The following is a 24465-nucleotide window of genomic DNA, read 5'->3' as shown; positions in this document are numbered from 1 at the left end:
TCCTGGGAGGGCAATTTTGGGGCTTCACCATGTTTCATTGAAATGTACAGCTGTGTGTCGTCCGCATAGCAGTGAAATTTAACATTATGTTTTCGAATAACATCCCCAAGAGGTAAAATATATAGTGAAAACAATAGTGGTCCTAAAACGGAACCTTGAGGAACACCGAAATTTACAGTTGATTTGTCAGAGGACAAACCATTATGGTGAATAGTCTGTTAAGGAATCTGATGCTGGTTCTGCAGAGACAAGACAGCTGTACCATCCTTCCAGTAACCACCATGTTGTATTATAGATATCTGTACCATCATCCCTGTCTGTCTCAGTGATGTTCCTCCCTGTCTGCCTGTCTCAGTGATGTTCCTCCCTGCCTGTCTGTCTCAGTGATGTTCCTCCCTGCCTGTCTGTCTGTCTCAGTGATGTTCCTCCCTGTCTGTCTGTCTCAGTGATGTTCCTCCCTGCCTGTCTGTCTCAGTGATGTTCCTCCCTGTCTGTGTGTCTGTCTCAGTGATGTTCCTCCCTGCCTGTCTGTCTGTCTCAGTGATGTTCCTCCCTGCCTGTCTGTCTCAGTGATGTTCCTCCCTGCCTGTCTGTCTGTCTCAGTGATGTTCCTCCCTGCCTGCCTGTCTGTCTGAGTGATGTTCCTCCCTGTCTGTCTGTCTCAGTGATGTTCCTCCCTGTCTCAGTGATGTTCTTCCCTGTCTGTCTGTCTCAGTGATGTTCCTCCCTGCCTGTCTGTCTCAGTGATGTTCCTTAAGCTTCTGCTGCATTTTACATGTTAGTCATTTTAGCAGACGCTCTTATCCTGAGCGACTTACAGTAGTGAATTCATACATTTCATACATTTTGTTCTCCGTACTGGCCCCCTGTGGGAATCGAACCCACAACCCTGGCGTTGCAAACACCATGCTCTACCAACTGAGCCACACGGGACCCAGCCTTGCTGAGCTGCTTCAAGACATCTGAAACTCCATCAAACATGAACTAACAGATCCCTACATTTTAAAAGCCACCGATTCTTGTTTATAATTTTAAAGAAAAGTAATATTTCAAATATCTTATTAGTATTAGATATAAATAGTTAACCTGTGCACTGGATATACGTTTGTTAAAACGCTTCAAGATTAGACATGGTGGATTTAGTAAATCCATTTAAAATAGCCGATATAAAACAGCTGTGGGTTTATTTTCTGTGGGATTAGAAGCTGCACAGAACAGGAAACCACCACTCTTATTCCCCTTTCTTAGAGGAACAGGACTAATGAAGAGAATTGAATGTAGTCCGTGTCTGGACTCACACTCCAGTACAGCAGGTCGCGGTGTTTGCGATCCGCCAACCCAGTCCCGAAGAAGAACAGCGGAACCACGCTTTGACCTGCCAACCCCGGATGTACTATTGCAGCAGAGTTTTTCCTGAAAGATGGCTGCCAGAGCAACGTTGACACCAGGCTCTAGTCCTCCAATGTCTTCCAGCCCAGCCGGTCTGACCGTAACACTGTCACCAGATGCGGTCCCGTTCAGCCCGCTGTCTCCGGGACACCGGGAGGAGATGGGTTCGGTGTCGGCCCGGTTCTCCCACTCCGCGTCCAGGCTGGTCTCCCTGCGAGCAGGAGACTCATCCAGCCTGAAGACACAAGTCAACCTGCTGTTCGACCAGCTGATATCTGAAAACTACAGCCCGAACCACAACATACGGCCCGAGGTACTGTAGTTGTGATGGAGATGTTGTTATTTAAAACCTACTTACATAATGACTTTACTAACTACTGGGATTTTACTCGAAATGGATAATTTACTAATGTAGCTTGTATTTGAACTTTGTTAACGAACAGGTTTAAAAACGGTTTAACTAAAACCCGTAGCAACGTGTTTCTGTCCTTAAGGCTTTTAACATGATTTAACACGAACAACTTTCAATACCTTTTACCTATGTGATTTAACACGAACAACTTTCAATACCTTTTACCTATGTGATTTAACATGTACAACTTTCAATACCTTTTACCTATGTGATTTAACATGTACAACTTTCAATACCTTTTACCTATGTGATTTAACATGTACAACTTTCAATACCTTTTACCTATGTGATTTAACATGTACAACTTTCAATACCTTTTACCTATGTGATTTAACATGTACAACTTTCAATACCTTTTACCTATGTGATTTAACATGAACAACTTTCAATACCTTTTACCTATGTGATTTAACATGAACAACTTTCAATACCTTTTACCTATGTGATTTAACATGAACAACTTTCAATACCTTTTACCTATGTGATTTAACATGTACAACTTTCAATACCTTTTACCTATGTGATTTAACATGTACAACTTTCAATACCTTTTACCTATGTGATTTAACATGAACAACTTTCAATACCTTTTACCTATGTGATTTAACATGAACAACTTTCAATACCTTTTACCTATGTGATTTAACATGAACAACTTTCAATACCTTTTACCTATGTGATTTAACATGAACAACTTTCAATACCTTTTACCTATGTGATTTAACATGTACAACTTTCAATACCTTTTACCTATGTGATTTAACATGTACAACTTTCAATACCTTTTACCTATGTGATTTAACATGTACAACTTTCAATACCTTTTACCTATGTGATTTAACATGTACAACTTTCAATACCTTTTACCTATGTGATTTAACATGTACAACTTTCAATACCTTTTACCTATGTGATTTAACATGTACAACTTTCAATACCTTTTACCTATGTGATTTAACATGAACAACTTTCAATACCTTTTACCTATGTGATTTAACATGTACAACTTTCAATACCTTTTACCTATGTGATTTAACATGTACAACTTTCAATACCTTTTACCTATGTGATTTAACCAGAGATGTTTGGCGTCCATTACTCGTTGTTACAGTTTGGGGTAGTGCAGAGGATAATGGACCAGAGGATAATGGACCAGCCTTGGGGTAGTGCAGAGGGTAATGGACCAGCCTTGGGGTAGTGCAGAGGGTAATGGACCAGCCTTGGGGTAGTGCAGAGGGTAATGGACCAGCCTTGGGGTAGTGCAGAGGGTAATGGACCAGCCTTGGGGTAGTGCAGAGGGTAATGGACCAGCCTTGGGGTAGTGCAGAGGATAATGGACCAGCCTTGGGGTAGTGCAGAGGGTAATGGACCAGCCTTGGGGTAGTGCAGAGGATAATGGACCAGCCTTGGGGTTTCATTGGCCAAACGTGTTATCTTTTTAAAATGTCCTGTTGCAGTAGCACCCAGGCTCCTCAGGATGCATTACCCGTTAGGCTGTCCACCCACCCAGGCTCCTCAGGATGCATTACCCGTTAGGCTGTCCACCCCCAGGCTCCTCAGGATGCATTACCTGTTAGGCTGTCCACACCCAGGCTCCTCAGGATGCATTACCCGTTAGGCTGTCCACTCCCCCAGGCTCCTCAGGATGCATTACCCGTTAGGCTGTCCACTCCCCCAGGCTCCTCAGGATGCATTACCCGTTAGGCTGTCCACCCCCAGGCTCCTCAGGATGCATTACCCGTTAGGCTGTCCACTCCCCCAGGCTCCTCAGGATGCATTACCCGTTAGGCTGTCCACCCCCAGGCTCCTCAGGATGCATTACCCGTTAGGCTGTCCACCCCCAGGCTCCTCAGGATGCATTACCCGTTAGGCTGTCCACTCCCCCAGGCTCCTCAGGATGCATTACCCGTTAGGCTGTCCACCCCCAGGCTCCTCAGGATGCATTACCCGTTAGGCTGTCCACCCCCAGGCTCCTCAGGATGCATTACCCGTTAGGCTGTCCACCCCCAGGCTCCTCAGGATGCATTACCCGTTAGGCTATCCACCCCCAGGCTCCTCAGGATGCATTACCCGTTAGGCTGTCCACCCCCAGGCTCCTCAGGATGCATTACCCGTTAGGCTGTCCACCCCCAGGCTCCTCAGGATGCATTACCCGTTAGGCTGTCCACCCCCAGGCTCCTCAGGATGCATTACCCGTTAGGCTGTCCACTCCCCCAGGCTCCTCAGGATGCATTACCCGTTAGGCTGTCCACTCCCAGGCTCCTCAGGATGCATTACCCGTTAGGCTGTCCACCCCCAGGCTCCTCAGGATGCATTACCCGTTAGGCTGTCCACTCCCCCAGGCTCCTCAGGATGCATTACCCGTTAGGCTGTCCACTCCCAGGCTCCTCAGGATGCATTACCCGTTAGGCTGTCCACCCCCAGGCTCCTCAGGATGCATTACCCGTTAGGCTGTCCACCCCCAGGCTCCTCAGGATGCATTACCCGTTAGGCTGTCCACCCCCAGGCTCCTCAGGATGCATTACCCGTTAGGCTGTCCACCCCCAGGCTCCTCAGGATGCATTACCCGTTAGGCTGTCCACTCCCCCAGGCTCCTCAGGATGCATTACCCGTTAGGCTGTCCACTCCCAGGCTCCTCAGGATGCATTACCCGTTAGGCTGTCCACCCCCAGGCTCCTCAGGATGCATTACCCGTTAGGCTGTCCACCCCCAGGCTCCTCAGGATGCATTACCCGTTAGGCTGTCCACTCCCCCAGGCTCCTCAGGATGCATTACCCGTTAGGCTGTCCACCCCCAGGCTCCTCAGGATGCATTACCCGTTAGGCTGTCCACCCCCAGGCTCCTCAGGATGCATTACCCGTTAGGCTGTCCACTCCCCCCAGGCTCCTCAGGATGCATTACCCGTTAGGCTGTCCACCCCCAGGCTCCTCAGGATGCATTACCCCTTAGGCTGTCCACCCCCAGGCTCCTCAGGATGCATTACCCGTTAGGCTGTCCACTCCCCCAGGCTCCTCAGGATGCATTACCCGTTAGGCTGTCCACTCCCCCAGGCTCCTCAGGATGCATTACCCGTTAGGCTGTCCACCCCCAGGCTCCTCAGGATGCATTACCCGTTAGGCTGTCCACTCCCCCAGGCTCCTCAGGATGCATTACCCGTTAGGCTGTCCACCCCCAGGCTCCTCAGGATGCATTACCCGTTAGGCTGTCCACCCCCAGGCTCCTCAGGATGCATTACCCGTTAGGCTGTCCACTCCCCCAGGCTCCTCAGGATGCATTACCCGTTAGGCTGTCCACCCCCAGGCTCCTCAGGATGCATTACCCGTTAGGCTGTCCACTCCCCCCAGGCTCCTCAGGATGCATTACCCGTTAGGCTGTCCACCCCCAGGCTCCTCAGGATGCATTACCCCTTAGGCTGTCCACCCCCAGGCTCCTCAGGATGCATTACCCGTTAGGCTGTCCACTCCCCCAGGCTCCTCAGGATGCATTACCCGTTAGGCTGTCCACTCCCCCAGGCTCCTCAGGATGCATTACCCGTTAGGCTGTCCACCCCCAGGCTCCTCAGGATGCATTACCCGTTAGGCTGTCCACTCCCCCCAGGCTCCTCAGGATGCATTACCCGTTAGGCTGTCCACCCCCAGGCTCCTCAGGATGCATTACCCGTTAGGCTGTCCACCCCCAGGCTCCTCAGGATGCATTACCCGTTAGGCTGTCCACTCCCCCAGGCTCCTCAGGATGCATTACCCGTTAGGCTGTCCACCCCCAGGCTCCTCAGGATGCATTACCCCTTAGGCTGTCCACCCCCAGGCTCCTCAGGATGCATTACCCGTTAGGCTATCCACTCCCCCAGGCTCCTCAGGATGCATTACCCGTTAGGCTGTCCACTCCCCCAGGCTCCTCAGGATGCATTACCCGTTAGGCTGTCCACCCCCAGGCTCCTCAGGATGCATTACCCGTTAGGCTGTCCACCCCCAGGCTCCTCAGGATGCATTACCCGTTAGGCTGTCCACCCCCAGGCTCCTCAGGATGCATTACCCGTTAGGCTGTCCACCCCCAGGCTCCTCAGGATGCATTACCCGTTAGGCTGTCCACACCCAGGCTCCTCAGGATGCATTACCCGTTGGGCTGTCCACCCCCAGGCTCCTCAGGATGCATTACCCGTTAGGCTGTCCACTCCCCCAGGCTCCTCAGGATGCATTACCCGTTAGGCTGTCCACCCCCAGGCTCCTCAGGATGCATTACCCGTTAGGCTGTCCACTCCCCCAGGCTCCTCAGGATGCATTACCCGTTAGGCTGTCCACCCCCAGGCTCCTCAGGATGCATTACCCGTTAGGCTGTCCACACCCAGGCTCCTCAGGATGCATTACCCGTTAGGCTGTCCACTCCCCCAGGCTCCTCAGGATGCATTACCCGTTAGGCTGTCCACCCCCCAGGCTCCTCAGGATGCATTACCCGTTAGGCTGTCCACTTCCAGGCTCCTCAGGATGCATTACCCGTTAGGCTGTCCACTCCCCCCAGGCTCCTCAGGATGCATTACCCGTTAGGCTGTCCACTCCCCCAGGCTCCTCAGGATGCATTACCCGTTAGGCTGTCCACACCCAGGCTCCTCAGGATGCATTACCCGTTAGGCTGTCCACCCCCAGGCTCCTCAGGATGCATTACCCATTAGGCTGTCCACCCCCAGGCTCCTCAGGATGCATTACCCGTTAGGCTGTCCACTCCCCCAGGCTCCTCAGGATGCATTACCCGTTAGGCTGTCCACACCCAGGCTCCTCAGGATGCATTACCCGTTAGGCTGTCCACCCCCAGGCTCCTCAGGATGCATTACCCGTTAGGCTGTCCACCCCCAGGCTCCTCAGGATGCATTACCCGTTAGGCTGTCCACCCCCAGGCTCCTCAGGATGCATTACCCGTTAGGCTGTCCACACCCAGGCTCCTCAGGATGCATTACCCGTTAGGCTGTCCACCCCCAGGCTCCTCAGGATGCATTACCCATTAGGCTGTCCACCCCCAGGCTCCTCAGGATGCATTACCCGTTAGGCTGTCCACTCCCCCAGGCTCCTCAGGATGCATTACCCGTTAGGCTGTCCACACCCAGGCTCCTCAGGATGCATTACCCGTTAGGCTGTCCACCCCCAGGCTCCTCAGGATGCATTACCCGTTAGGCTGTCCACCCCCAGGCTCCTCAGGATGCATTACCCGTTAGGCTGTCCACCCCCAGGCTCCTCAGGATGCATTACCCGTTAGGCTGTCCACCCCCAGGCTCCTCAGGATGCATTACCCGTTAGGCTGTCCACTCCCCCAGGCTCCTCAGGATGCATTACCCGTTAGGCTGTCCACCCCCAGGCTCCTCAGGATGCATTACCCGTTAGGCTGTCCACCCCCAGGCTCCTCAGGATGCATTACCCGTTAGGCTGTCCACTCCCCCCAGGCTCCTCAGGATGCATTACCCGTTAGGCTGTCCACCCCCAGGCTCCTCAGGATGCATTACCCCTTAGGCTGTCCACCCCCAGGCTCCTCAGGATGCATTACCCGTTAGGCTATCCACTCCCCCAGGCTCCTCAGGATGCATTACCCGTTAGGCTGTCCACTCCCCCAGGCTCCTCAGGATGCATTACCCGTTAGGCTGTCCACCCCCAGGCTCCTCAGGATGCATTACCCGTTAGGCTGTCCACCCCCAGGCTCCTCAGGATGCATTACCCGTTAGGCTGTCCACCCCCAGGCTCCTCAGGATGCATTACCCGTTAGGCTGTCCACCCCCAGGCTCCTCAGGATGCATTACCCGTTAGGCTGTCCACACCCAGGCTCCTCAGGATGCATTACCCGTTGGGCTGTCCACCCCCAGGCTCCTCAGGATGCATTACCCGTTAGGCTGTCCACTCCCCCAGGCTCCTCAGGATGCATTACCCGTTAGGCTGTCCACCCCCAGGCTCCTCAGGATGCATTACCCGTTAGGCTGTCCACTCCCCCAGGCTCCTCAGGATGCATTACCCGTTAGGCTGTCCACCCCCAGGCTCCTCAGGATGCATTACCCGTTAGGCTGTCCACACCCAGGCTCCTCAGGATGCATTACCCGTTAGGCTGTCCACTCCCCCAGGCTCCTCAGGATGCATTACCCGTTAGGCTGTCCACCCCCCCAGGCTCCTCAGGATGCATTACCCGTTAGGCTGTCCACTTCCAGGCTCCTCAGGATGCATTACCCGTTAGGCTGTCCACTCCCCCCAGGCTCCTCAGGATGCATTACCCGTTAGGCTGTCCACTCCCCCCAGGCTCCTCAGGATGCATTACCCGTTAGGCTGTCCACTCCCCCAGGCTCCTCAGGATGCATTACCCGTTAGGCTGTCCACACCCAGGCTCCTCAGGATGCATTACCCGTTAGGCTGTCCACCCCCAGGCTCCTCAGGATGCATTACCCATTAGGCTGTCCACCCCCAGGCTCCTCAGGATGCATTACCCGTTAGGCTGTCCACTCCCCCAGGCTCCTCAGGATGCATTACCCGTTAGGCTGTCCACACCCAGGCTCCTCAGGATGCATTACCCGTTAGGCTGTCCACCCCCAGGCTCCTCAGGATGCATTACCCGTTAGGCTGTCCACCCCCAGGCTCCTCAGGATGCATTACCCGTTAGGCTGTCCACCCCCAGGCTCCTCAGGATGCATTACCCGTTAGGCTGTCCACACCCAGGCTCCTCAGGATGCATTACCCGTTAGGCTGTCCACCCCCAGGCTCCTCAGGATGCATTACCCGTTAGGCTGTCCACTCCCCCAGGCTCCTCAGGATGCATTACCCGTTAGGCTGTCCACACCCAGGCTCCTCAGGATGCATTACCCGTTAGGCTGTCCACCCCCAGGCTCCTCAGGATGCATTACCCGTTAGGCTGTCCACCCCCAGGCTCCTCAGGATGCATTACCCGTTAGGCTGTCCACCCCCAGGCTCCTCAGGATGCATTACCCGTTAGGCTGTCCACCCCCAGGCTCCTCAGGATGCATTACCCGTTAGGCTGTCCACTCCCCCAGGCTCCTCAGGATGCATTACCCGTTAGGCTGTCCACTCCCCCAGGCTCCTCAGGATGCATTACCCGTTAGGCTGTCCACCCCCAGGCTCCTCAGGATGCATTACCCGTTAGGCTGTCCACCCCCAGGCTCCTCAGGATGCATTACCCGTTAGGCTGTCCACTCCCCCAGGCTCCTCAGGATGCATTACCCGTTAGGCTGTCCACTCCCCCAGGCTCCTCAGGATGCATTACCCGTTAGGCTGTCCACCCCCAGGCTCCTCAGGATGCATTACCCGTTAGGCTGTCCACCCCCAGGCTCCTCAGGATGCATTACCCGTTAGGCTGTCCACCCCCAGGCTCCTCAGGATGCATTACCCGTTAGGCTGTCCACCCCCAGGCTCCTCAGGATGCATTACCCGTTAGGCTGTCCACCCCCAGGCTCCTCAGGATGCATTACCCGTTAGGCTGTCCACCCCCAGGCTCCTCAGGATGCATTACCCGTTAGGCTGTCCACCCCCAGGCTCCTCAGGATGCATTACCCGTTAGGCTGTCCACTCCCAGGCTCCTCAGGATGCATTACCCGTTAGGCTGTCCACTCCCCCAGGCTCCTCAGGATGCATTACCCGTTAGGCTGTCCACCCCCAGGCTCCTCAGGATGCATTACCCGTTAGGCTGTCCACTCCCCCAGGCTCCTCAGGATGCATTACCCGTTAGGCTGTCCACCCCCCAGGCTCCTCAGGATGCATTACCCGTTAGGCTGTCCACCCCCCCAGGCTCCTCAGGATGCATTACCCGTTAGGCTGTCCACCCCCAGGCTCCTCAGGATGCATTACCCGTTAGGCTGTCCACTCCCCAGGCTCCTCAGGATGCATTACCCGTTAGGCTGTCCACCCCCAGGCTCCTCAGGATGCATTACCCGTTAGGCTGTCCACCCCCAGGCTCCTCAGGATGCATTACCCGTTAGGCTGTCCACCCCCAGGCTCCTCAGGATGCATTACCCGTTAGGCTGTCCACCCCCAGGCTCCTCAGGATGCATTACCCGTTAGGCTGTCCACTCCCCCAGGCTCCTCAGGATGCATTACCCGTTAGGCTGTCCACCCCCCAGGCTCCTCAGGATGCATTACCCGTTAGGCTGTCCACCCCCAGGCTCCTCAGGATGCATTACCCGTTAGGCTGTCCACTCCCAGGCTCCTCAGGATGCATTACCCGTTAGGCTGTCCACCCCCAGGCTCCTCAGGATGCATTACCCGTTAGGCTGTCCACCCCCAGGCTCCTCAGGATGCATTACCTGTTAGGCTGTCCACCCCCAGGCTCCTCAGGATGCATTACCCGTTAGGCTGTCCACTCCCAGGCTCCTCAGGATGCATTACCCGTTAGGCTGTCCACCCCCAGGCTCCTCAGGATGCATTACCCGTTAGGCTGTCCACCCCCAGGCTCCTCAGGATGCATTACCCGTTAGGCTGTCCACCCCCAGGCTCCTCAGGATGCATTACCCGTTAGGCTCTCCACCCCCAGGCTCCTCAGGATGCATTACCCGTTAGGCTGTCCACTCCCCCAGGCTCCTCAGGATGCATTACCCGTTAGGCTGTCCACTCCCCCAGGCTCCTCAGGATGCATTACCCGTTAGGCTGTCCACTCCCCCAGGCTCCTCAGGATGCATTACCCGTTAGGCTGTCCACCCCCCCAGGCTCCTCAGGATGCATTACCCGTTAGGCTGTCCACTCCCAGGCTCCTCAGGATGCATTACCCGTTAGGCTGTATCTAAAGATGAATCGACTAGGATTGTACCCTTTGGCTTCTGGACAATGAAAAAAAGTTATGAACACCAATAGGGCTGTAGAGAAATGACATAGTGGTGGGTCTAATAGAACAGGAGAGACATGACATAGTGGTGGGTCCTATAGAACAGAAGAGAAATGACATAGTGGTGGGTCCAATAGAACAGAAGAGAAATGACATAGTGGTGGGTCCTATAGAACAGAAGAGAAATGACATAGTGGTGGGTCCAACAGAACAGGAGAGACATGACATAGTGGTGGGTCCTATAGAACAGAAGAGACATGACATAGTGGTGGGTCCTATAGAACAGAAGAGAAATGACATAGTGGTGGGTCCAATATAGAGGTTGACCGATTATGATTTTTTCAACGCCGATACTGATTATTGGAGGACCAAAAAAGCCGATACCGATTAATGGGCCGATATAAAAAATAATTTAGAAAAAAACAATGAAAAAAAAAAAAAAAAGAAATAAATAACATGCGTTTAATGCTAGCTAGCAACTTACCTTGGCTTCTTGCTGCCCTCGCGTTACAGGTAGTCAGCCTGCCACGCAGTCTCCTCGTGAAGTGCAATGTAAGGCAGGTGGTTAGAGCGTTGGATTAGTAACCAGAAGGTCGCAAAAACGAATCCCCCCTGAACAAGGCAGTTAACCCCCGTTCCAAGGCCCTCATTGAAAATAAGAATGTGTTCTTAATCTGACCTGCCTAGTTAAATAAAGGTGTAAACAAAAAAACGGCAAATCGGTGGCCAAAAATACCGATTACCGATTTGTTATGAACACTTGAATTCGGCCCTAATTAATCGGCCATTCCGATTAATCGGTCGACCTCTAGTTTCCCGCCTCAAAAGTGCAGTTGTTCACGTCCTCTTGTCTAATTCGGAAGGAAATGACTGGATGAGATGATATTTTATTACGATGGAACTCCCTGTAGGACATGCCTCCACCAATCCCATGCTTTTAGATTTGTAGGAAGTAGTAAACAAGTGTACACTTAAGGAGAAAGGAGATGTTATTGGGACGCACGCCTTCTGCTAACTGGTTGTCTGTGGTTGTCTGTTGACAGGAAGTGTGCGCGCTGCTCATCCACGTGACCCGCCTGGTTCCTCTCAGCCAGGAGCACTTGGTCGTCAAGCTATGTCAGCTCACACACCACCTCCTCAACCAGCTACAGGTACCCCCCCACACCACCTCCCACACACCACCTCCTCAACCAGCTACAGGTACCCCCCCACACCACCTCCCACACACCACCTCCTCAACCAGCTACAGGTACCCCCCCCCCACACCACCTCCCACACACCACCTCCTCAACCAGCTACAGGTACCCCCCCCCACACCACCTCCCACACACCACCTCCTCAACCAGCTACAGGTACCCCCCCCACACCACCTCCCACACACCACCTCCTCAACCAGCTACAGGTACCCCCCCCCCCCACACCACCTCCCACACACCACCTCCTCAACCAGCTACAGGTACCCCCCCCCCACACCACCTCCCACACACCACCTCCTCAACCAGCTACAGGTACCCCCCCCCCCACACCACCTCCCACACACCACCTCCTCAACCAGCTACAGGTACCCCCCCCCACACCACCTCCTCAACCAGCTACAGGTACCCCCCCCCACACCACCTCCCACACACCACCTCCTCAACCAGCTACAGGTACCCCCCCCACCTCCTCAACCAGCTACAGGTACCCCCCCCCACACCACCTCCTCAACCAGCTACAGGTACCCCCCCGTCCCCGCCCCCCACCCCCGCCTCCTCAACCGGCTACAGGTACCCCCCCCCACACCACCTCCTCAACCAGCTACAGGTAACCCCCCCACACCACCTCCCACACACCACCACCTCAACCAGCTACAGGTACCCCCCCCCAACACCACCTCCTCCAACCAGCTACAGGTCCCCCCCCCCACACCACCTCCTCCAACCAGCTACAGGTCCCCCCCTACTCTCTGTAACCGTGTGTGTGTGTGTGTGTGTGTGTGTGTGTGTGTGTGTGTGTGTGTGTGTGTGTGTGTGTGTGTGTGTGTGTGTGTGTGTGTGTGTGTGTTATAGGTGATCGTGGACGAGCAGACCCTGAATGTGTGTGTGTGTTACGTGGTCCGTGCGCTGTCTGTCTGTAGCCTCTGGACTCACAGTGAGGTGCTGCAGGCGTTGTCTACTCTGATCTATGGAAACGGACCTCGCTGCTACCAGGTAGGGTGTGTGTGTGTGTGTGCGAGGTGTGCGTGCGAGGGGTGTGTGTGCGTGCGAGGGGTGTGTGTGCGTGCGAGGGGTGTGTGTGTGTGTGTGTGTGACGAGCAAGTTCTCTCTGTTGCAGCACCTGAGTGAGTTGCTAGGTGATGGTGGAGTTGTGCGTCTCTATAGCGACCCGTCTCAGCCAGACATGGAGCTGCGCCGTGGGGCCCTCACCTGCATGGCGAACCTCTGCCTGGGGTAGGACTCCTATACTATACAATACTATACCATAATATACCATAATATACTATACTATACCACACTATACTATACCATAATATACTATACCACTAACCTCTGTCTGGGGTAGGACTCATATACCATAATATACTATACTATACCTATACTATACCATAATATACCATAATATACTATACCATAATATACCATAAGATACCATACCCCTAACCTCTGCCTGGGGTAGGACTCATATACCATAATATACTATACCATACTATAATATACCATACTATAATATACCATACCATACTATACCATACCATACTATACCATACTATACCATACTATACCATACCATACCATACTATACTATACCATACTATACTATACCATACTATACCATACTATACCATACCATACTATACCATACCATACTATACTATACTATACCATACTATACTATACCATCCTATACTATACCATACTATACCATCCTATACTATACTATACCATCCTATACCATACCATCCTATACTATACCATCCTATACCATACCATCCTATACCATACTATACTATACCATCCTATACCATACCATCCTATACTATACCATCCTATACTATACCATACTATCCTATACTATACCATCCTATACTATACCATCCTATACTATACCATACTATCCTATACTATACCATACTATCCTATACTATACCATCCTATACTATACCATCCTATACTATACCATCCTATACTATACCATCCTATACTATACCATACTATACCATCCTATACTATACTATACCATCCTATACTATACCATCCTATACTATACCATACTATCCTATACTATACCATACTATCCTATACTATACCATACTATACCATACCATCCTATACTATACCATCCTATACTATACTATACCATACTATACTATACTATACCATCCTATACTATACCATCCTATCCTATACCATACTATCCTATACTATACCATACTATCCTATACTATACCATACTATACCATACCATCCTATACTATACCATCCTATACTATACTATACCATACTATACTATACCATCCTATACCATACCATCCTATACTATACCATCCTATACTATACCATACTATCCTATACTATACCATACTATCCTATACTATACCATCCTATACTATACCATCCTATACTATACCATCCTATACTATACCATCCTATACTATACCATACTATACCATCCTATACTATACTATACCATCCTATACCATACCATCCTATACTATACCATCCTATACCATACCATCCTATACCATACCATCCTATACTATACCATCCTATACCATACCATCCTATACCATACTATACTATACCATCCTATACTATACCATACCATCCTACACTATACTATACCATACTATACCACACTATACTATACCATACTATACCATCCTATACCATACCATACTACACCATACTATACCAACCATACTATGCTATACCATACTATACTATACCATACTATACCATCCTATACTATACCATCCTATACTATACCATACCATACCATACCATACTATACCACACCATACTATACCATCCTATACTATACCATACCATACTATACCATACCATACCATACCATACTATACCACACCATACTATACCATCCTATACTATACCATCCTATACTATACCATACCATACCATACCATACTATACCACACCATACTATACCATCCTATACTATACCATACCATACTATACCATACCATACTATACCATACCATACTATACCATACCATACTATACCATACTATACTATACCATCCTATACTATACCATACCGTACTATACTATTCTATACCATCCTATCCTATACCATACTATACTATACCATACCATACTATACTATACCATACTATACCCTACTATCCTATACCCTACTATCCTATACTATACCATACTATCCTATACTATACCATACCACACTATACTATACCACACTATACTATACCACACTATACTATACCATCCTATACTATACCATCCTATACTATACCATACCATACTATACTATACCATCCTATACCATACCATACCATCCTATACTATACCATACCATCCTATACTATACCATCCTATACTATACCATCCTATACTATACCATCCTATCCTATACCATCCTATACTATACCATACCATACTATACTATACCATCCTATACCATACCATACCATCCTATACTATACCATGCCATCCTATACTATACCATCCTATACTATACCATCCTATACTATACCATACTATACTATACCATACTATACTATCCTATACCACACTATACCATACTATACCACACTATACCATACTATAGTATACCATCCTATACCATACCATACTATACCATACTATCCTATACCATACTATCCTATACTATACCACACTATACCATACTATACTATACTATACCATCCTATACCCTACCATACCCCACCACACCTTACCACACCTTACCCTACCATACCCCACCATACCCCACCCTACCCTACCATACCCCACCATACCATACCCCACCATACCATACCCCACCATACCCCACCCCACCATACCACACCATACCCCACCCCACCATACCCCACCATACCCCACCCCACCATACCCCACCCCACCCCATCATACCCCACCCCACCCCACCATACCCCACCCTACCCTACCATACCGTACCCCACCCCAGCCTACCATACCCCACCATACCATACCATACCCCAACCCACCATACCCCACCCCACCATACCCCACCCCATCATACCCCACCATACCCCACCCCACCCCATCATACCATACCCCACCCCACCGTACCACACCCCACCATACCATACCCCACCCCACCGTACCATACCCACCATACCCCACCCCACCCCATCATACCATACCCCACCCCACCATACCCCACCCCACCATATCATACCCCACCCCACCATACCCCACCCCACCATACCCCACCCCACCATACCATACCACACCCCACCATACCACACCATACCACACCCCACCACACTGTACCACACTGTACCAAACCCCACCCCACCATACCCCACCCCACCCCATCATACCTCACCCCATCATACCACACCACACCCCACCATACCACACCATACCACACCACACCACACCCCACCATACCACACCCCACCATACCATACCACACCCCACCACACCCCACCATACCCCACCATACCCCACCCCACCATACCCTACCCCACCATACCCCACCCACATATTGATTTGTTTGCTGGTGTTGAACACTGTTTTGCCTGTCTGTTGTGTAGTGTTCCAGGCCAGGCGTCCCTTGACGACCCGTACAGGAGGGTGTGTTTCAGAATCTTCCTGCAGACGCTCCAGTCCCCCAAACCCCCGGACGCTGAGGAACTGCTCTACTGCACGGTACGAACAGACGCCATGCTGTTTAATAACGGGATTACTGAGATTTACATCGTATTCCCGGGCCAAACCCCCGCTAACAGAACCCATACTAGGGTTTAAAAATACAACAGGTGTAGTAGACCTCACAGTGAAATGCTGAATACAACAGGTGTAGTAGACCTCACAGTGAAATGCTGAATACAACAGGTGTAGTAGACCTCACAGTGAAATGCTGAATACAACAGGTGTAGTAGACCTCACAGTGAAATGCTGAATACAACAGGTGTAGTAGACCTCACAGTGAAATGCTGAATACAACAGGTGTAGTAGACCTCACAGTGAAATGCTGAATACAACAGGTGTAGTAGACCTTACAGTGAAATGCTGAATACAACAGGTGTAGTAGACCTCACAGTGAAATGCTGAATACAACAGGTGTAGTAGACCTCACAGTGAAATGCTGAATACAACAGGTGTAGTAGACCTTACAGTGAAATGCTGAATACAACAGGTGTAGTAGACCTCACAGTGAAATGCTGAATACAACAGGTGTAGTAGACCTCACAGTGAAATGCTGAATACAACAGGTGTAGTAGACCTCACAGTGAAATGCTGAATACAACAGGTGTAGTAGACCTCACAGTGAAATGCTGAATACAACAGGTGTAGTAGACCTCACAGTGAAATGCTGAATACAACAGGTGTAGTAGACCTCACAGTGAAATGCTGAATACAACAGGTGTAGTAGACCTCACAGTGAAATGCTGAATACAACAGGTGTAGTAGACCTCACAGTGAAACGCTGAATACAACAGGTGTAGTAGACCTTACAGTGAAATGCTGAATACAACAGGTGTAGTAGACCTCACAGTGAAATGCTGAATACAACAGGTGTAGTAGACCTCACAGTGAAATGCTGAATACAACAGGTGTAGTAGACCTCACAGTGAAATGCTGAATACAACAGGTGTAGTAGACCTCACAGTGAAATGCTGAATACAACAGGTGTAGGTAGACCTCACAGTGAAATGCTGAATACAACAGGTGTAGTAGACCTCACAGTGAAATGCTGAATACAACAGGTGTAGTAGACCTTACAGTGAAATGCTGAATACAACAGGTTTAGTAGACCTCACAGTGAAATGCTGAATACAACAGGTGTAGTAGACCTCACAGTGAAATGCTGAATACAACAGGTGTAGTAGACCTCACAGTGAAATGCTGAATACAACAGGTGTAGTAGACCTTACAGTGAAATGCTGAATACAACAGGTGTAGTAGACCTCACAGTGAAATGCTGAATACAACAGGTGTAGTAGACCTCACAGTGAAATGCTGAATACAACAGGTGTAGTAGACCTCACAGTGAAATGCTGAATACAACAGGTGTAGTAGACCTTACAGTGAAATGCTGAATACAACAGGAGTAGTAGACCTCACAGTGAAATGCTGAATACAACAGGTGTAGTAGACCTCACAGTGAAATGCTGAATACAACAGGTGTAGTAGACCTTACAGTGAAATGCTGAATACAACAGGAGTAGTAGACCTCACAGTGAAATGCTGAATACAACAGGTGTAGTAGACCTCACAGTGAAATGCTGAATACAACAGGTGTAGTAGACCTTACAGTGAAATGCTGAATACAACAGGTGTAGTAGACCTTACAGTGAAATGCTGAATACAACAGGTGTAGTAGACCTCACAGTGAAATGCTGAATACAACAGGTGTAGACCTCACAGTGAAATGCTGAATACAACAGGTGTAGTAGACCTCACAGTGAAATGCTGAATACAACAGGTGTAGTAGACCTCACAGTGAAATGCTGAATACAACAGGTGTAGTAGACCTCACAGTGAAATGCTGCATACAATAGGTGTAGTAGACCTCACAGTGAAATGCTGAATACAACAGGTGTAGTAGACCTCACAGTGAAATGCTGAATACAACAGGTGTAGTAGACCTCACAGTGAAATGCTGAATACAACAGGTGTAGTAGACCTTACAGTGAAATGCTGAATACAACAGGTGTAGTAGACCTCACAGTGAAACGCTGAATACAACAGGTGTAGGTAGACCTCACAGTGAAATGCTGAATACAACAGGTGTAGTAGACCTCACAGTGAAATGCTGAATACAACAGGTGTAGTAGACCTCACAGTGAAATGCTGAATACAACAGGTGTAGGGGTTAGGGTTCCACTAACTGTGTGTGTGTGTGTGTGTGTGTGTGTGTGTGTGTATGTCTCTCTCTGTGTGTGTGGTGTGTGTGGTGTGTGTGGTGTGGTTTGTGTGTGTGTGTGTGTGGTTTGTGTGTGTGGTGTGTGTGTGTGTGTGTGTGTGTGTGTGTGTGTGTGTTAGGTGATCCAGGGAGCAGTGAAAGGTCTTCAGTCTTCTCTGTGTGGAGGGAAGTGGAGGTTTGGAGGACAGGAGGAGCTGGGAGCTCTACTGGCAGTTCTCAAGGTTCACATCTACTGTATAAATAAATACATCAAATATACACTGGGCCAAATATACACTGGGCCAAATATACACTGGATCAAATATACACTGGGCCAAATATACACTGGGCCAAATATACACTGGGCCAAATATACACTGGGCCAAATATACACTGGGCCAAATACATCAAATATACACTGGGTCAAATATACACTGGGCCAAATATACACTGGGCCAAATATACACTGGGTCAAATATACACTGGGCCAAATACATCAAATATACACTGGGTCAAATATACACTGGGCCAAATATATCAAATATACACTGGGTCAAATATACACTGGGTCAAATATACACTGGGTCAAATATACACTGGGCCAAATATACACTGGGTCAAATACATCAAATATACACTGGATCAAATATACACTGGGCCAAATATACACTGGGTCAAATACATCAAATATACACTGGGTCAAATATACACTGGGTCAAATATACACTGGGTCAAATGCAGTTAAATTCGGAAGTTTACATACACTTAGGTTGGAGTCATTAACTTGTTTTTCAACCACTCCACAAATTTCTTATTATCAAACTATAGTTTTGGCAAGTCGGTTAGGACATCTACTATGTTCATGACACAAGTAATTTTTTCAACAATTGTTTACAGACAGATTATTTCACTTATAATTCACTGTATCACAATTCCAGTGGGTCAGAAGTTTACATACACTAAGTTGACTGTGCCTTTAAACAGCTTAGAAAATTCCAGAAAATTATGTCATGGCTTTGGAAGCTTCTGATTGGCTACTTGACATAATTTGAGTCAATTGGAGGTGTACCTGTGGATGTATTTCAAGGCCAACCTTCAAACTCAGTGCCTCTTTGCTTGACATCATGGGAAAATCAAAAGAAATCAGTCAAGACCTCAAAACATTGTAGACCTCCACAAGTCTAGTTCATCCTTAGGAGCAATTTCCAAACGCCTGAAGGTACCACGTTCATCTGTACAAACAGTAGTACGCAAGTATAAACACCATGGGACCATGCAGCCGTCATACCGCTCAGGAAGGAGACGCGTTCTGTCTCCTAGAGATGAACGTACTTTGGTGGGAAAAGTGCAAATCAATCCCAGAACAGCGAAGGACCTTGTGAAGATGCTGGAGGAAACAGGTACAAAAGTATCTATATCCACAGTAAAATGAGTCCTATATCGACATAACCTGAAAGGCCGCTCAGCAAGGAAGAAGCCACTGCTCCAAAACCGCCATAAAAAAGCCAGACTACGGTTTGTAACTGCTCATGAAGAAAAAGATCGTACTTTTTGGAGAAATGTCCTCTGGTCTGATGAAACAAAAATAGAACTGTTTGGCCATAATGACCATCATTTTGTTTGGAGGAAAAAGGGGGACGCTTGCAAGCCGAAGAACACCATCCCAACCGTGAAGCACGGGGGTGGCAGCATCCTGTTGTGGGGGTGCTTTGCTGCAGGAGGGACTGGTGCACTTCACAGAATAGATGGCATCATGAGGCAGGAAAATTATGAGGATATATTGAAGCAACATCTCAAGACATCAGTCAGGAAGTTAAAGCTTAGTCGCAAATGGGTCTTCCAAATGGACAATGACCCCAAGCATACTTCCAAAGTTGTGGCAAAATGGCTTAAGGACAACAAAGTCAAGGTATTGGAGTGGCCATCACAAAGCCCTGACCTCAATCCTGTAGAAAGTTTGTGGGCAGAACTGAAAAAGTGTGTGCGAGCAAGGAGGCCTACAAACCTGACTCACTTACACCAGCTCTGTCAGGAGGAATGGGCCAAAATTTACCCAACTTATTGTGGGAAGCTTGTGGAAGGCTACCTGAAACGTTTGACCCAAGTTAAGCAATTTAAAGGCAATGCTACCAAATACTAATTGAGTTTATGCAAACTTCTGACTCACTGGGAATGTGATGAAAGATGTATAAAAGTTGATATAAGTAATTCTCTCTACTATTATTCTGACATTTCACATTCTTAAAATAAAGTGGTGATCCTAACTGACTTAAAACAGGGAATTTTTACTTGGAATAAATGTCAGGAATTGTGAAAAACTGAGTTGAAATGTATTTGGCTAAGGTGTATGTAAACTTCTGACTTCAACTGTATACACTGGGTCAAATATATGCTGGGTCAAATATACACTGGGCATTTTTTGTCTAATTGTATTTTATACTGATACAATTTCTCAGAGATTTTGTAATTTTTTTAATCAAAGATGGTGAGGTGGGGTCGTCCCCTGTTTTCGATACTCCAGCACCCTCCCCTTGCGAGGAGAACGACACTGACCCTTTAAATATCTTTTTTTAATGAGATTGGAGAACACTTTGGAAGGCATCTTAGACCGGTCCTCCGTACCGAGTCTTTCCAGATCCTTCTTCAACTTTTATGGACTGCCCTCTTCTGTTCAGGCCACTTATGGACTGCCCTCTTCCGTTCAGACCACTTATGGACTGCCCTCTTCCGTTCAGACCACTTATGGACTGCCCTCTTCTGTTCAGACCACTTATGGACTGCCCTCTTCTGTTCAGGCCACTTATGGACTGCCCTCTTCTGTTCAGACCACTTATGGACTGCCCTCTTCTGTTCAGACCACTTATGGACTGCCCTCTTCTGTTCAGACCACTTATGGACTGCCCTCTTCTGTTCAGGCCACTTATGCACTGCCCTCTTCTGTTCAGGCCACTTATGGACTGCCCTCTTCCGGTCAGACCACTTATGGACTGCCCTCTTCCGGTCAGGCCACTTATGGACTGCCCTCTTCCGGTCAGACCACTTATGGACTGCCCTCTTCTGTTCAGGCCACTTATGGACTGCCCTCTTCTGTTCAGACCACTTATGGACTGCCCTCTTCTGGTCAGACCACTTATGGACTGCCCTCTTCTGGTCAGACCACTTATGGACTGCCCTCTTCTGTTCAGGCCACTTATGGACTGCCCTCTTCTGTTCAGGCCACTTATGGACTGCCCTCTTCTGTTCAGACCACTTATGGACTGCCCTCTTCTGGTCAGACCACTTATGGACTGCCCTCTTCTGGTCAGACCACTTATGGACTGACTGCCCTCTTCTGGTCAGACCACTTATGGACTGCCCTCTTCTGGTCAGACCACTTATGGACTGCCCTCTTCTGGTCAGACCACTTATGGACTGACTGCCCTCTTCTGTTCAGACCACTTATGGACTGCCCTCTTCTGGTCAGGCCACTTATGGACTGCCCTCTTCTGTTCAGACCACTTATGGACTGCCCTCTTCTGTTCAGGCCACTTATGGACTGCCCTCTTCTGTTCAGACCACTTATGGACTGCCTGCCCTCTTCTGTTCAGACCACTTATGGACTGCCCTCTTCCGTTCAGACCACTTATGGACTGCCTGCCCTCTTCTGTTCAGGCCGCGTTTTATAATGGAGTTATGGACACTGAGATGGCCAAAACCATTTCTTTGTGGATCTTGATATGTGCTTGTGGTTATTGTCTCGTTGGATCACCCTCTTGACAGAGGCAACCAGGTTTTGGGTTAAAATGTCCTGGTGCTTGGTAAAGTTCATGATGCCGTTGATCTTAACAAGGACCTCAGGACCAGCGGAAGGTAAATTAGCCCCATAACATCACAGATCCGCCGTATTTTACAGTGAATATGGGGTTATTTTACGCATGGTTCTTCCAAAGGCCCAACCCACCGCTGGTGGGCGTGGCCAAAGAGCTCTATTTTTTTCATGTCATCTGACCATAGCATCACCTGGAGTTTGATAAACGGCATCGGCACTTGGATTGGAACATGTCCAGACATGCCCGCCCTGCGCTGGGGCTGCCGCTCGTCATGGAGGAGGAGAGGGGCTTCAAGGAACCGAGAAGGAGGCCTTTTCTGGAGGACGTTCTGAGGAGCTGAAGGTCACGCCCTCGGATTGACAGGGTACTGGAGTATTGGGAAACGGGAGGCTACCGGAGCATTGGGAAACGGGAGGCTACCGGAGCATTGGGAAACGGGAGGCTACCGGAGCATTGGGAAACGGGAGGCTACCGGAGCATTGGGAAACGGGAGGCTACCGGAGCATTGGGAAACGGGAGGCTACCGGAGCATTGGGAAACGGGAGGCTACCGGAGCATTGGGAAACGGGAGGCTACCGGAGCATTGGGAAACGGGAGGCTACCGGAGCATTGGGAAACGGGAGGCTACCGGAGCATTGGGAAACGGGAGGCTACCGGAGCATTGGGAAACGGGAGGCTACCGGAGCATTGGGAAACGGGAGGCTACCGGAGCATTGGGAAACGGGAGGCTACCGGAGCATTGGGAAACGGGAGGCTACCGGAGCATTGGGAAACGGGAGGCTACCGGAGCATTGGGAAACGGGAGGCTACCGGAGCATTGGGAAACGGGGCATCCAATAATTTTCACCCCTATCTTTTTGAAATTTGTTTTATTTGTTCTCTGAGCAATTGTATAATATATAATTTGTTCATATTTTTGGTCAGGATTTGTGTTTATTTCATAGACTTTCTTGCTCATCTTTATCAAGGCTTGACGCTGTATGTTGATTGAATTTATTTGATTATAAAGAGCCAGAGGAAAAACGATACATAAAGTATTATGGATAAAAAGCCAATGTCCATAGTTTGGTTGAAAAGTGTCTCCATGCAGGTGTTAATGTGTGTGTGTGTGTGTCCCAGAGGTTCATGTTCCATGGTTGTCCAGGAGTGTGTGTGGAGTGGCCGGCCGTGCTGTACCCCGCTCCCCTGCCTCAGTACGAGACCTGCAGTACCCCCAAACCTCCCGAACCTCCACGCAACCCCCCCACCCAGACCTCAGGGGTGAGAGTCTGATTTATACCAGAGGGTTTGATGGGAACTGTAGTTCAGAGGTCCACATTTTATCTTGGAGGGCAGGATCACAACTGGTTTCCATCCTTTCACCCAGGAAAGGAGATTTCAAATTATTTCTATCCCCCTCGCCCTTTCTCCCCCCTTCTGTCTCTCCTCTTTCCCATACTCTCCCCCCTCTCCCCTTCTCTCTCTCTCCTCTTTCCCCTACTCTCCCCTTCTCTCTCTCTCCTCTTTCCCCTACTCTCCACCCCCCTCTCTCCCCTTCTCTCTGTCTCTCCTCTTTCTCCAACTCTCCCCCCTCCCCCCTTCTCTCTGTCTCTCCTTTTTCCCCTACTCTCCACTCCCCCCCCCTCCCCCTTCTCTTTCTCTCTCTCTGTAGAATAAGAAGAAGAAGTCTCGAGGACGGGGGAGGAAAGGAGGAGAGGAGGATGAGGAGCGAGAAGCAGAACCCAGGCTCCAGAGAGGGGGAAGAGGGGAGGCCTGGTCTAAGACCTCCGGCCTTCCTTCTCCAGTCGTTCCGTCTCTCTATCCGTTATGGAAGAGGAGCAGTTCTGATTCGGAATTCTCTGATCCTGAGGGAGCAGCTCACAGTAAACTGAGGTAATGCCCTGTTCTCTCTCTCTCTGTGTGTGTGTGGTTGTGTGTGTGTGGTTGTGTGGTTGTGTGTGTGTGTGTGTGGTTGTGTGTGTGTGTGTGTGGTTGTGTGTGTGTGGTAATGTATGTGTGTGTGTGGTA

General features: G+C 49.6%; 1 protein-coding gene across 4 annotated transcripts in view; it reads left to right on the top strand.

Moving 5' to 3' along the window:
* Positions 1 to 1388: 1388 nt before the first annotated feature.
* The window catches only part of heatr6 (HEAT repeat containing 6), a 77367-nt gene continuing 54290 nt past the window's right edge, over positions 1389 to 24465 (top strand). For 2 of the 4 annotated variants that reach the window (XR_006769705.1, XM_045717487.1), the window contains exons 1-8: positions 1389 to 1702; positions 11638 to 11745; positions 12643 to 12783; positions 12908 to 13023; positions 16335 to 16449; positions 18790 to 18891; positions 23578 to 23718; positions 24110 to 24330. Coding sequence is in view for 3 of the 4 variants with exons in the window: in XM_045717487.1 (XP_045573443.1) it covers positions 1421 to 1702; positions 11638 to 11745; positions 12643 to 12783; positions 12908 to 13023; positions 16335 to 16449; positions 18790 to 18891; positions 23578 to 23718; positions 24110 to 24330 (1226 nt within the window). In the remaining variant the exon portion in view is untranslated. Of the gene's footprint in view, positions 1703 to 11637; positions 11746 to 12268; positions 12275 to 12642; positions 12784 to 12907; positions 13024 to 16334; positions 16450 to 18789; positions 18892 to 23577; positions 23719 to 24109; positions 24331 to 24465 lie in introns of those variants that run through there. The other 2 variants (XM_045717488.1, XM_045717489.1) reach the window with 2 other exon arrangements.

Source organism: Salmo salar, chromosome ssa04, assembly GCF_905237065.1.
Source record: "Salmo salar chromosome ssa04, Ssal_v3.1, whole genome shotgun sequence".
Lineage (NCBI taxonomy): Eukaryota > Metazoa > Chordata > Actinopteri > Salmoniformes > Salmonidae > Salmo > Salmo salar.
This window is presented reverse-complemented; position numbering and strand designations above follow the sequence as displayed.